This window comes from Ambystoma mexicanum, chromosome 1p (assembly GCF_040938575.1).
Source record: "Ambystoma mexicanum isolate Mex_15411 chromosome 1p, UKY_AmexF1_1, whole genome shotgun sequence".
Lineage (NCBI taxonomy): Eukaryota > Metazoa > Chordata > Amphibia > Caudata > Ambystomatidae > Ambystoma > Ambystoma mexicanum.
This window is the reverse complement of record NC_090921.1, coordinates 1115304056-1115318388: the sequence shown is the minus strand read 5'-3', so window position 1 is coordinate 1115318388 and position 14333 is coordinate 1115304056. Positions and strand designations below refer to the sequence as shown.

General features: G+C 44.4%; 1 protein-coding gene across 3 annotated transcripts in view; it reads right to left on the bottom strand.

Moving 5' to 3' along the window:
• Positions 1-14333, bottom strand: part of LOC138449209 (zinc finger protein interacting with ribonucleoprotein K-like) — a 740539-nt gene that overhangs the window by 373771 nt on the left and 352435 nt on the right. For 2 of the 3 annotated variants that reach the window (XM_069604751.1, XM_069604753.1), the window contains 2 exons: positions 8366-8482; positions 1955-2062 (listed from right to left, as the gene is read on the bottom strand). In XM_069604751.1, the coding sequence (XP_069460852.1) occupies positions 1955-2062; positions 8366-8482 (225 nt within the window). The remainder of the gene's footprint in view (positions 1-1954; positions 2063-8365; positions 8483-14333) is intronic. The other variant, XM_069604752.1, reaches the window with a different exon arrangement.

Here is a 14333-nt window from a genome sequence, read left to right as displayed (position 1 = left end):
TCTAATCGCGGATCTGGGATTCAAACCTCTGTTGCTCTGTGTGGTCTTGCTTCCAAGACCAGCTTGTTGCCCCTGTGCCATCCTCCATTCATCATGTAAGGGTTGAGGGCTGGGTTATTCAGTTCAAAACTAGACAACATAAACATTTCTAAGGTTGGGAACTACGCAGTGTCGGGCAGCCATACACTGCCTCATATCAATATCTCTATTTTGAAATGCATTTGTTACCGTCTCCTTCTTGATCGGTCACCTTTGCTTTGCCCTCCTTCATACCCTTGTTCCTCCATTGTACACTTTAGCTACCCTGTTAATTTTTCCATTTATTATATGATGCTTGTTCCGTTGCCATTCTTTGTCACCTGTCCTCACTTCTTCCTTTCTCCTGTTCTCTAGCCTTGCTTCTTGTACTATCTTCCTTGTCATTCCCTAAAATTGTGCCTCTTTTCTCGCCTGATACACCATGCAGCTCGGCCCCTCCTTTCTTCCTCCAGGCTTTTGTGTCCTCTATCCCATTCTCTGTCCCTTTTGTTGTCTCTTCTTTTACACATCCTCTCAGTTCTCTCTCCATTCTGTCTGTGTCTCTCTCTCTTTCTCTCTTTCTCCTATTCTTTCCCCTACCCCTGAATCTACAGCTTTTTCTGGATGTACCCCTGCCATTTTATATCCATCTCTCTCTCTCCATCTCTCTCTCTCCATCTCTCTCTCTCCATCTCTCTCTCTCTCCATCTCTCTCTCTCTCCATCTCTCCATCTCTCTCCATCTCTCTCTCTCTCCATCTCTCTCTCCATCTCCCTCCTTTTTTCCTCTGCTTATCCGGTCTGTGCTGGTGACTGCACGTATCCCTGCCATGGGAGTGTGCCACAGGACATAGTGGCTGCCTACCTTCAAAAAGGATGCGGACAATTACGCAAAGAAAATAAACACTTGTCTTTCATGCTGCATTTCATTTCGAAAGCACTTTGCTTTTGGGGCAAAATACTGAACTTTCTGCTCATTTGAACTCGTCAAGCAGCTGTTAATTGATTTCAAGTGGTTTGATTTGCATACCCCAGCCATGGCTCCGAGCCCCACCAAGAAGCGAGCCACACACTTTGAAGAACAAGCTCTTTCAAATATCCTGTTGGGAAGTAGGGACGCCTGGGCTAATGCAGAGGGAGACCACGGGAAAGACGAGGATTAGGCTAGCGACCCCCATTAGGCTGGCCAGTCTACTTTCATATAACCGTCGAGCCTTTGAAGCCATCTGCGATAAAGGTACCTGAATGAGCTGATGGTCCTGGGAGGGTTCAGAAGCCTAATCCAGCGGGGGGATATAGGGCCCATGAGAGCTAAAAAAAACTGCAAGGCCAAAGAGGGCCCAGAGAATTGGACTCATGAGACTGCTACAGAGTGAGCTGGGCATCATATCCCCGATCCATGTAAGCTGGTGACTATATTCCTGGGAGCTGAAAGAAGTTAGCTGAACATGACATTCCTGTAAGGATTACAAACGGTGATCTAGGTGCTCCTCTAGACTGTGTCAAGAAGCTTGATGGGAGCTGCATATCAGACTGTGCTTAGAGAGACCAGTATCCCTATTGGATAGGAGAACCCAGATACACTATACTTTAATCCCTTCCTACACTTTTTCCTTACATTGATCAGAGGCATGAATGTCCTTTTAATTTGTAGAGGCACCGCTAGGGGTTTATTCCATTACCTAAAATGACAAGAATAAAATCTCTCGAACTCTGCCTTTGTGTCACGTGTTCTATTGGTGCACCAGATTGGGGAGGGGAGGCTCTCAATCACAGCTCTGACATTAATGTTTGAAAAGTGGCTGGTGTACATGTGTGCATGTGGAATGCGCTCATGCACATGTGTATACTCAGGTGAGTATGTGCTGCCTGTGGAGAAAGTATCCCAAAACCTGCTGCTATACACCAGTTTAAGCATTATTGCACATCATACTCACTTGTAGGATTAACACTGTGATTGATCTTCAAGTCCTGCTTTCCCCCCAAACACTGATCTAGATTTTCTTTGGTTCTTAATGAACAGCTTGAGGCGGTGATTAGGGAACCTGTTTTGACAATTAAACAAAAATATGTGATTCATCTTAAATTTCCAGTGCAGGAACCAAAAACAACAGAGTAAGACAGGAGCACTAGATGAAGCAAATTGAACTGAAAACTGCTTTAGGTGCAATTTAGCAATATAAAAAAGGTACAGAGAACTGTCTAAAGCAATCAATACACATCATGAGGCAGTGATATGGGTTATATTAAATATGTGTGCTACATATAGGAGCTCAACTAGAGTCCATTAATCATACAGCAAACCTGCAGTAGAACTCTTCTGCTCGTCTATGATTGCTACACTAATCGGTCTAAATGCACGCAAAACAGCTTTGATACTGGCTTTCTGGTGAGGTTTGTACAATTTAAAGTACCTTTTTTAAACATATTTATTTATTTTGTATTATTAAAGCTCAGTGCCCTACAAAAGTGAAAAAGGTACTTCCCCCTTAAGTCCTGGGAAGATAACCGCAGATCCGTAACCTTAGCTGCAAATCTCAACACAGCAATGTACACAATTTATGAATCAATGCCAGCAATGCTCTGAAGTGTGAGGTGGGAGGGAAGAGAAGTGGAGTAAGGGAACTACTAGTGTAGCTGTCAGACTGATGCCGCCCAGATATCTGAAGGAATCTAAGTGGCAATCTTGATTCCCTTCCAAACCGAACCAGTGCCCCCAATGGACATGGAATCACAGGTTTGACACGTGTGACAAAGTCCCAAGAGCTACGGAGGACTCTGTGGACCATGAAAGTTTTAAAAAGGTAGCGGGCGCCCCTCTCTCGCAAGAACAGACATGATAACCTGTTCAGTGGTTATTAACCACTTGAGAGTTCGCAGCCACTGCTTTTACTCACTGTGCCTTTCACAGATGGGAAATATCCATTTGCATATCAGTCTTTGTCCTGCCCAGGGGCAGTCCAGCACCGAAATACAATGGCAATTCCAATCTGAACGAGAGTACCACCAGCAACCCCATACACGTGTTTCACCCTTGTTGGGGATCATCAGTGAGGTGAAGCTGATGCCTCTCTAAGCACAGTGAGAGGGAGACCACGTCTGGTTGCCCCCAGGAGACCTAGGGTTACCAATCCCAGGTTCCTTAACAAATAGTTTTAAAAAGGTAGCGGGCGCCCCTCTCTCGCAAGAACAGACATGATAACCTGTTCAGTGGTTATTAACCACTTGAGAGTTCGCAGCCACTGCTTTTACTCACTGTGCCTTTCACAGATGGGAAATATCCATTTGCATATCAGTCTTTGTCCTGCCCAGGGGCAGTCCAGCACCGAAATACAATGGCAATTCCAATCTGAACGAGAGTACCACCAGCAACCCCATACACGTGTTTCACCCTTGTTGGGGATCATCAGTGAGGTGAAGCTGATGCCTCTCTAAGCACAGTGAGAGGGAGACCACGTCTGGTTGCCCCCAGGAGACCTAGGGTTACCAATCCCAGGTTCCTTAACAAATAGTTTTAAAAAGGTAGCGGGCGCCCCTCTCTCGCAAGAACAGACATGATAACCTGTTCAGTGGTTATTAACCACTTGAGAGTTCGCAGCCACTGCTTTTACTCACTGTGCCTTTCACAGATGGGAAATATCCATTTGCATATCAGTCTTTGTCCTGCCCAGGGGCAGTCCAGCACCGAAATACAATGGCAATTCCAATCTGAACGAGAGTACCACCAGCAACCCCATACACGTGTTTCACCCTTGTTGGGGATCATCAGTGAGGTGAAGCTGATGCCTCTCTAAGCACAGTGAGAGGGAGACCACGTCTGGTTGCCCCCAGGAGACCTAGGGTTACCAATCCCAGGTTCCTTAACAAATAGTTTTAAAAAGGTAGCGGGCGCCCCTCTCTCGCAAGAACAGACATGATAACCTGTTCAGTGGTTATTAACCACTTGAGAGTTCGCAGCCACTGCTTTTACTCACTGTGCCTTTCACAGATGGGAAATATCCATTTGCATATCAGTCTTTGTCCTGCCCAGGGGCAGTCCAGCACCGAAATACAATGGCAATTCCAATCTGAACGAGAGTACCACCAGCAACCCCATACACGTGTTTCACCCTTGTTGGGGATCATCAGTGAGGTGAAGCTGATGCCTCTCTAAGCACAGTGAGAGGGAGACCACGTCTGGTTGCCCCCAGGAGACCTAGGGTTACCAATCCCAGGTTCCTTAACAAATAGTTTTAAAAAGGTAGCGGGCGCCCCTCTCTCGCAAGAACAGACATGATAACCTGTTCAGTGGTTATTAACCACTTGAGAGTTCGCAGCCACTGCTTTTACTCACTGTGCCTTTCACAGATGGGAAATATCCATTTGCATATCAGTCTTTGTCCTGCCCAGGGGCAGTCCAGCACCGAAATACAATGGCAATTCCAATCTGAACGAGAGTACCACCAGCAACCCCATACACGTGTTTCACCCTTGTTGGGGATCATCAGTGAGGTGAAGCTGATGCCTCTCTAAGCACAGTGAGAGGGAGACCACGTCTGGTTGCCCCCAGGAGACCTAGGGTTACCAATCCCAGGTTCCTTAACAAATAGTTTTAAAAAGGTAGCGGGCGCCCCTCTCTCGCAAGAACAGACATGATAACCTGTTCAGTGGTTATTAACCACTTGAGAGTTCGCAGCCACTGCTTTTACTCACTGTGCCTTTCACAGATGGGAAATATCCATTTGCATATCAGTCTTTGTCCTGCCCAGGGGCAGTCCAGCACCGAAATACAATGGCAATTCAAATCTGAACGAGAGTACCACCAGCAACCCCATACACGTGTTTCACCCTTGTTGGGGATCATCAGTGAGGTGAAGCTGATGCCTCTCTAAGCACAGTGAGAGGGAGACCACGTCTGGTTGCCCCCAGGAGACCTAGGGTTACCAATCCCAGGTTCCTTAACAAATAGTTTTAAAAAGGTAGCGGGCGCCCCTCTCTCGCAAGAACAGACATGATAACCTGTTCAGTGGTTATTAACCACTTGAGAGTTCGCAGCCACTGCTTTTACTCACTGTGCCTTTCACAGATGGGAAATATCCATTTGCATATCAGTCTTTGTCCTGCCCAGGGGCAGTCCAGCACCGAAATACAATGGCAATTCCAATCTGAACGAGAGTACCACCAGCAACCCCATACACGTGTTTCACCCTTGTTGGCCATGAAAGTTGTCCTACAGCCTTTGAGCCAGTGCCGTGCACTACCTGGAACGACTGCCACTCACAGAAACCTCCACCCAGTGTAGAACATCCCCGCCCACATCAATGGTTAGAGACACTAGGCTTACAGCTAAGATAATAGGATCTCTTTACCTTTTGCTAAATCCCAGTACAGTTTCTTTTATGTGACCAGTACCTTGTGCACAGAAGATCAGAATAAAAGTTGCAGAATGACTATCAATTGTTAGGGAGTCTGCCCTTTGTCACCACCGCAGAGCCCAAACCTTCTTTGGGAGCATCAGGAAAGGAGCATAGTATATCCCGCTTGGGTCCACTTATCAATAAGAAACTGAATCATCAACAAGGAACATCATAACAAAGCAGCTGGAGCCGCAGAAGGCGCCAGCAACACCAGAGCCAACAGAGCCAGATGACAAGCTTACATGGAGCCTCATCCAGGAAGCCATGCTTTGACTGACCTGAAATTGTCCACCTGGCTGTTTAAAGACTCAGCAGCAAATGAAGAAGACACAGCCGTGTGGTATACTCTAGCTGTAACACGAGACACATCCAAATAGCTAAAACAATGCTTTGAGAATATAAAACAGTTCTGTACTCTTTTCATTTGGACTGAGTATTATAAAAAGGACACCCAGATCTCAGTAGAAGAGCAAGAGAAAGCAAAAGCAGAAGGAAGCACTGGAGGAGCTGGAGACTGGCGCGATAGAGAGAACCACTGCAGGCAGAAAAGGGCAAGACACCCAAAAGGGCTGAGGGACCCAAGGGTGCTGAGAGAGCCAAATGACCTGGGAGAAGTGAGAGACCTCTGAGGCCAAGAAATGTTAAATGTGAGTCTTATTAGTAGGGAGGAGACCTAGGCATAGGGTGAGAGTATCAGGGGCAGAGAGCGCAAGCAGGGAGCTGTATCCATAAAGGCAAAGGGAGCTGGGATCTATGCTCTTAGGGCCAAACGTGTCATTATGTCCCTGGGATTATTACTAGCATGCTGGGCATTATATTCTAGAGACTGTCACGAAGTGTAATGGGTGCTATATCCCCAAAGATGTATTTAGAGGTTAGATCCAGAGGCATACCAGTGTCCCAGCTAGGTAGGAGTCCCCGGATTCACCATATTTTAAACCATCCCAACACCCTTTGCTGTGATTTTTCAGTTGGTCAAGGGTAAAAATGTTGCAAATATGTGCCAAAAAGGTGTTAAAACTTTAGAGGACATTTTGCTGCAAATGTATCATTCTGTTGTGCAGATTAGAACTGTTTAGTGATAAGTGTCTCATAAATCGAGCTTTGTACACATCACTGTTTCTTTACTTAAAAGAACACTGAAATGAGAGGTAATGTATACCAATTCTTAGTGGTCACCTTGGTCCACAAGCCTAATGTTCTTCTGTAGGTTTATTTCCCTGGGCAATTAACACTACACAGCATTTGAGCCCTCACCACAAATTCAATTGGGCAATGACAATCTATCTCTGCCTTGTTCAATGTTGTGTTATTACCACCCTTTATTCCATAAATGCTGAAATAGCCAGTCAATGATGTATGCATAGTAATGTTTATTTCTTTGGTTATCAAGTACTGCTCTTGCTAGGTTAAGTGTGCCCTAATGTTTTTCAATTTCTTTTCAGATCAGAAGACTTTATGCAAGGGAAGTTCTGAAGCAGATCCCCTTGGATGTTTGACCGATTCAATCACAGATCAGATACATAACAGGATTGCTGAGAGAGAGGAAGTGACTGGTTCGGGCACAGATCAGGTAAATAAGGGATTGTGCAGATGAATTATTGAAACACATGGCCCTTAAAAGGTAAAGTCGATAACTGCATAGGGACAATATCTACAATTATTCAGACCCATTTAGACATTTAAAAGTACAAGGTATGACTTTGGCACATGTCGTGGATTGTTTCACAATGTCTACTTTAACATTTGAGGTGATTCACAAAGTATGATATATGGAGGTGTTAGGTTAATGTCTTCAAGGAAACGTGAGTAACAGGTAAACTCAAGTTTATTCAGGTAAGGTCCTGAGCAGCAACCTCCCAGCTCAGCACACCATCTCAACTGTCTAACTTGGAACCTGGAACCTCTGCACACTACAGGCCTCCTCCAGAGGTTCCAGGTTCCATGAATGCTAAGCATGAAACGCTATGACTGTACGCTGGTTGGCATGAACTATATACAGTGCAAAGTAGGATATAACTATGCAGGTACACACTCCTAACAGGCGGTTTAACAGGTTTTGATTTCCTTGTAAAATGCATCATTGCTTCCCGGTGGACTTTAATGTTTCAGAGTTAGTTATGCAGACACATGACTTCTTTTAGGCCAAGCAGAGTGTTTAATCTTTTGCTCCTAGTTGCAAAGACTCTTCATTCAATTTAATGGAACTACTTAAAAATGCACTAAAGTAGCTTTAACTTGGTTTTGCAAGCAATGGTCTGGGGTCTGTTCCCAGAAGTGTATATGGACCCCCGACACCCCTTGACACAAAAGTGACAGTGGGGAAGCCCAATTTAGATTACAGAATCTGTGCTCTAGAGAATAAGCAGAGCTACTCAGTCCCCAACCCCCCATACCCCACACCATACCAACCAGAGCCAATCTTCCCCTGCTCCCTAAAATGTCCACCTTCAAGACACCACAAGTGTTTCACTGGGTGTACACATTGGTATAGTGCAAATTGCAAGCTCACTCACCTGCAGATCTTTGTGCAGGGGTGATGTAATAAAAGGCATGACAGAGAAAGGGACAGAACTCGGGGGTGTACCCATGCCAAAGAACTTTGTGAAGGGTCTATGGAATTTTTCGTTTAATTCTTCCTTTTATTTCCATTATAATCAATTGACTAAATTATTTAAGTCCTATGCATTTGAATGTGTTTTCACTGTTTCCATTATTATCAATTGGCATTGCATTGTGTCATTCATTTAAGAGCCTTCCGACAGTAGGCAATGTTAATAGCTCACTCTGCTGTGGATGACTTCTGGATCCAATGTTCTCATTCCTGCATGTTAATTAACATTGCATTCACACTAAGAATTCATACAAGAATCTTGATGCAATTCAGTTTTCAGTATGTTCTATACAACATAAAGAACACACTAGCACAAGGAGCTCTCAGTCTTTACGAACCTGTGCTGAAACCATCACTGCTGTCCCTTCTGACAGTGTCCTGGGGCTTCAGTAGATACTGCGTCCCATCTCCATTTATCCCAATTGACACATGGAAACTGGAATTTAAATTACCTGCTAAATAAAAGAAAAGGCAATTTTACCATAACACAGAAAATAATTGTGGTTTCCTTTAGGGGATCATATTTCACATGGTACATCAGTTGATATTTATTATCAAGTGCCACACGCAGCACAAGTGATACTTCATGCCGAAACAAATGGTGTTCAAACTCAGGGACTTCCTTAACTTATGTAAATTAAGTCCACACCACAATTCAGAGGAAAAGTTGCTACAGAAGACTGGGACATTGTGCTCAGTTTTCTACAACCAAATGTGTCTAATCACACATAGTTCACCAGCTAGCTATGTTATGTTAATACGCTTTCATACTGCACCCCTTACTACTGCAGTGGTCTTATGACACAAGGCTTGTCCTGTGTGATGAATCCTACAGAGTCCTCACAAAGACTCTACATAAAGTCTCCTCCCAGGTGGCCAGGGGAAGGAAGCTGCTGCCTGATCCTGACCCTGATATTAGTCAGGAGGATCACCTGTGAGGAGAATGTCCCTAAGGGAACAGGATGGCTCCGTTGGGAGGGACGCAGTATTTTTCTTGCTCGGAGCAGCAAGAGTCAGTAATGGCGGAATATGTAATGGCTTGCTGTCGGAGGGAGCGGTTCTTCCCTGAAGCTAGTTATCCTAATGGTGGTAAAAACTGTTCTACTCAAACCTGTATTGGGAGAAACAATCATCCCCCCCAGGTTCAGCACAATTGTAGAGTTGAAGGCTCCCATGTTCAATAGGGTAATATTAAAGATGAATCTTTAAATATTACCATATTAGATTCTGGAAGTCATAATATCCTTAGAGAGCAAAACCATTCAGTAAAACCTTATAATACTCCTTTTCAAAAGGGGATTAAGAGTAGAAACAAAGTTTGTAACAGTTATCCCCTTAAAAAGGAGTGAATTGAACATTGAGGACTTCAAATCCCACAATGCCAAAAGTACAGGTACGAAGAAGAGGTATGCAAAGGCGCTGAACGGCAAGCTGCAGATTATTAAGGTTTGTGACCCACACCTGAAGGAGACAGGCATAAAAGGCCCCCTCAGGTGCAGGCCAAAGAGAGTAGCAGCAGAAGTGGAAGATGGAGTGCTTGCAGTGACTCCACATCGAAGTTGCAGCTGAAGGACAGCAGAGACGCCAGAGCCGCTGACATTTGCCATATGGATGCCGGTTCTGAGAGGGTCTCCTCCTTCAGGGACCTTGTTTGCAGAGGTTGTGCAGAGGCAAGCGTGAAGCTGGAACGCTTTCCCCAAGGCTGGGCAGGCTCGGGTGGCAGGCAAGCACCTGACAGCTTTTGGAGCAAAATAACGCTCCTTTTCTTATCAGCGAGGGCCGAAGAAAAACCAGCGAAGCAGTTTTCCAGGCATTTTTTCATGCCTCCCGAAGCAAAAGCAGAGAAACCGACGGCAGCGGACGTGTAAGTCAAACCCAGTGATTTCACTAGAGTACTGTGACCCCAGAGCACATTGTGACCGCCCGCTGGCCGAGCCCGGGCATTTTGAATACTGAATGAATGAGAAATGAGTAAAGTGGTAGAAACATAAATACTATTTGTATCGGACTGATGTGAAGCAGAAACTTATTCTGAAGGCCAAGCTGGTACGAAAGAGAGAAGGTGGCAGAGTCATTGTGAGATTGAAGGTCAGAATAATTGCCAACACTCAAGGGCATTATTAATGAAAATCAATGCAAACAGCTACTGCCGAAGCCAAAAGATGGTGAGAACAAATCTAGTTAAAGAGAACCAACATTGCTAAGGTCAAAAGGGGTCAATTACGCAGCAGAAAATGTATAGACACTATTGTCAAAGGGAGAACTGACCTGAATAAGCATTGCCTAATCCAAAGAAGAGCAGGAGTGAGAGCAAACAATTATCAACACTTGGTTAAAACAAGAGTGGGAGAACAAAAGTGGCAGGAAGCCTGCACCTCTGACAGGTGGTGTTCAGGAGGAGGAGAGAAGCATAATCTGCATTGCATGTGGCAATCAAAAGTGTGGAATACAGCAGCAATGTGTCTCGTGTTTTCCCAGACGTAGTAGTCAATACTGAGGTTGTGGAAAGCCAAAGACTTTATAAGTTGTACAAAGCAGAGCTGTGCCACAAAGTACTTGTAGTAGTGTTAATTGTTTCATGCTGTCCTGGCAGCAGAGTACACCAGAACAAGGGACCCTGTAGTATAGGCCTGGCAGGTGAGTGGACAAGGCAAAAGTCATTGAAATACTGTGGTATACTTAAGTGTTGAAGAAGTGGCAAGACCACACAAGCTCATGATTACTAGACAAATCAACATTGCTGATGAGAGTGAATTGTGAACTGGTGCAGAACCATGCTGACAGAAGTATCTTTGTTGACATTAATGCACTGTGGAAGTACACCTTTTTGTTGCCGAGAAGTAGTTGTGTGGATCTCTCTACCACCACTGCAGAGACAAAAAACTCGCTGAACATTTTGAAATGTTGGTTAAACCCAAGTGTGAGACTTACTGGCAGAAGAGGAACATTAGTTTATTACAAGGAGGAACAGTTACCAGGTTTTGAAGGCAACTGTTAATTTTGTTATGTTTAAATTGCTATGCGTTACCTTGTTGAGTTTGTTGAATGTACAAGTGTGAAGGACAGAATCCTTTTGTTAGTGTTTTCTTTAGCTTATTTTATAGTTAGGGAAATCCTCATAGTGGTAGGGATAATGAGGCGTTTATCAAACCGTGTTCAGTTTTAAAAAATGGCATCTTTTGAAAGACCTTCACAAAGTTGTCCGCCTCGCATTTCTGACCCCTCACAGCTGATAGTGGTCTACTGCACCCCAACCTGGGGTAAACCAGACCGTGGTCTGTGACGAGAAAGGAAAATAGGAACATATGAGAGCCGAAATGAGATTTGGGTAGAAGCGGACAAACAACTGGAAAGTAGAAAGGTGTTGAGGGAGAGTACATATGATTGTGGTAATAGGGGTCTGTCTGTAATTGTTAAATGTGGACTAAACAAATGTTGATCAGGAAAAGGAGGGAATAAAATCTGCCCATTAGGCCAAGCTTTTTTACGCAATGGCAGCGTCTAATACATTGATGGAATGTCACTAAATTTAGTTAGCACCTGGTTATGTGCCGTAGTGGAGATGTGCTTAAGCATCACTTCGAAGTGTGGAGGTTTCTTCACCAAATAAAGTTTTAAACATCCCTCTCAGCAAACCAAGAGAATAATCTAGAGAGGGGTGTAAGCCCACTGACAGGCATGCCAGAACCAGTAGTTGGCTGTGTAAATGTGAATACGGAGGACCCCAAAAGGGAAATCGGGAAGGAGAATGGATAATGTCAATCATTCCAGAGCCATATCCTCCTAGCCACTTCACGAGTGATGAGATTGAATTGTTATGGATTATGGAATAATGGACAATGAGCCAGATGAAACAGTCAATAGCAATAGCAAGTGGCTGCAAATCTTTGTTGAATACAATGTACAAGCTTCCAAATAATGCTAGTATTTGTGGCAAGGAGCACATGCAGACGTTTGCTGTAGAAAATATACATTGCAAGGGGCCAGGAAATCGTAGCTTCCCCCTCCAGCAGAGAAACCTAACCGCAAGTGGCAACTTCCTGTCTTAAATGGCACGTAGTAAGGTCAAGAGATGCTTTTTACACCATTTAGATCTGATAAGCAGTTAAAGGACAGGAAGCACCAATAGACACCAAATATACGTGCACAGTTAAGAGTTTGGGGAAGCAAGTGACATGTTTTACCCGTTCACTCAACGTAAGCCCAGGTACTATAGTGCCTCTGTTACTAGTTACTGTTACTATAGTGCCCCTGTTACTATAGTGCCCCTATGTTCCCCAATATTTTCCCCTGAACCAGTTTCCCCTATACCAGTTTCCAGTACCAGTATACAAGTTTCCCCTATAGTTTCCCTGTACGGAAGCCCAGTTACTATAGTGCCCCTGTTACTAGTTACTGTTACTATAGTGCCCCAGTTACTATAGTGCCCCTGTTACTAGTTACTGTTACTATAGTGCCCCTGCTCCCCTCCTCCCTCTTTATCCCACCCCGCTGACCTCGAACCTGACTCTCATACCCCTTAACCTTCCTTCTCCCCTCCCCTCCCCTCCCTCCTCCTTCCCCTCTCCTTGAGCAAATTGTTCCATATACTGTACTTCTGGTTTGTTTCACGTTTGTACATATGCTTCTTTCAATTTTGTATCTTGTTGTTACTCTGTAAAACGCTTTGGCGTAAAGCGCTATATAAATTCAATAAACATAGTGGAGACAACCAGTGGACACAGACAACACCTGTCTCTTATAAGTTTGCACAGAGGAATGTCGTATGTTCAACAGACAAGGGAACACTCTAAGAGGCAAGCTTTAACCTCCCAAACGGCGGATGTGACGCATAGGTCCGATTCCGGTTTACATATAAAACGCAAGCTGGATTAAGGGAGGGAGGAGGTTCGAACAGCAATCAGCAGACTCAGGTTGTGGGAGCTGGGGAGAGATCTGTCATAGATCCCAGAGCAGAGGCGTGTTAAATGTGGAAGTCTTGCTGTGTGCATTTTGAGACTAAAGGCACCTGGTATGTTACACCACTCCATAGCTTTGCTCAATTTAGCATAGCTCACCATACATAGTATAAATCCCAGGTCACTAAAGCTGCTAAACTAAAATGATCAATTGTTCCTTTCTAGGTTAATGTAAACCATGCTCTTCCCTCACATAGCAATTATTTTTCATATGTATGGTAATGTGCCATTTTGTAGTTGCTTTTGTTATGGCATTTGCAATGCAAATTAGAGCCTGTAGAAGATGGATGTGATATTAAAAATATATGAACCTACTACCCTCATTGTCAATTGCATGTTTCTGAGTAATGCATTAGAATGGTGTCTCTTGAGTCCATAGAACTTCACTCATTTCCTGGCTGCATTGGTTAAATTATGCTAATGGGCACAAACACTCGGGAAGGCTGTCCCAAGCGCTAGGTCACCTCTTGGGGGTGCATATTATCATAAAACATGACTACTGACTCCATTGTACACCTCCCAAAGCCTCAACTGAGGTGGAGGGAGGGGGCAGGAATCAAGCTTGACCACAGGCAATCAAGTCAGGTGGCACCCGTAACAGATGGGACGTCTTGGAGATGACCATAGCATTACTAATAGTTAAATAACCTCATGTCCCAGTCACGACAAAAGGACAAGGCAACATTTTTTTTCTAAAAAGCTTTTTTTAAATAAGAGTTTAGAGTGAGTACAGAAGATGGCTCACCCGGAAATCAATATTCCCATCCATTGTAGAATGGCTTCGATCGGCACACTGTCAAACAGTGAATACCAACTTCACAGTAGCAGTAGCGCAACTAGGTGGGTTGCCAGCAGAATTGCTCTTTACTCAAACACCCCAGCCAACAAGACAAATAATGTATATGCAACTCTCCTGGTGAGGGGAGATTTAGATACCATCCAGTATCGCCCATACCAGTTTCCTGAATTGGCTTCAACACATCCAAATCATGTCAACTGGTTTGGAGGTAATCTAGTTTACCCACAAACAGGTGCAAGGCATGGACAGTTAGCCACACCCAATCTGTCACTAGAATTCTTAGCCTGGTTTCATCCAAACCGTGGAGGCCCGTATTTGCAAACAGACTACCAGTTGCTAGCCAATGATTTTGACACAGTGCGCACGCAATATTGCACTACAATATTCAGCACAGCAGGGTGTAGCACATGCTCAGAAACCTCAGGGACAGTTGGATGCAGGTGGGGTTCAACTACAGACATTGAGAATTATATTAGGATCTTGTCCATCCAGAAATGAAGACATACGCAAGTGGTATTCAGAGAAACTAGGACAACTGCAAGCATCCAA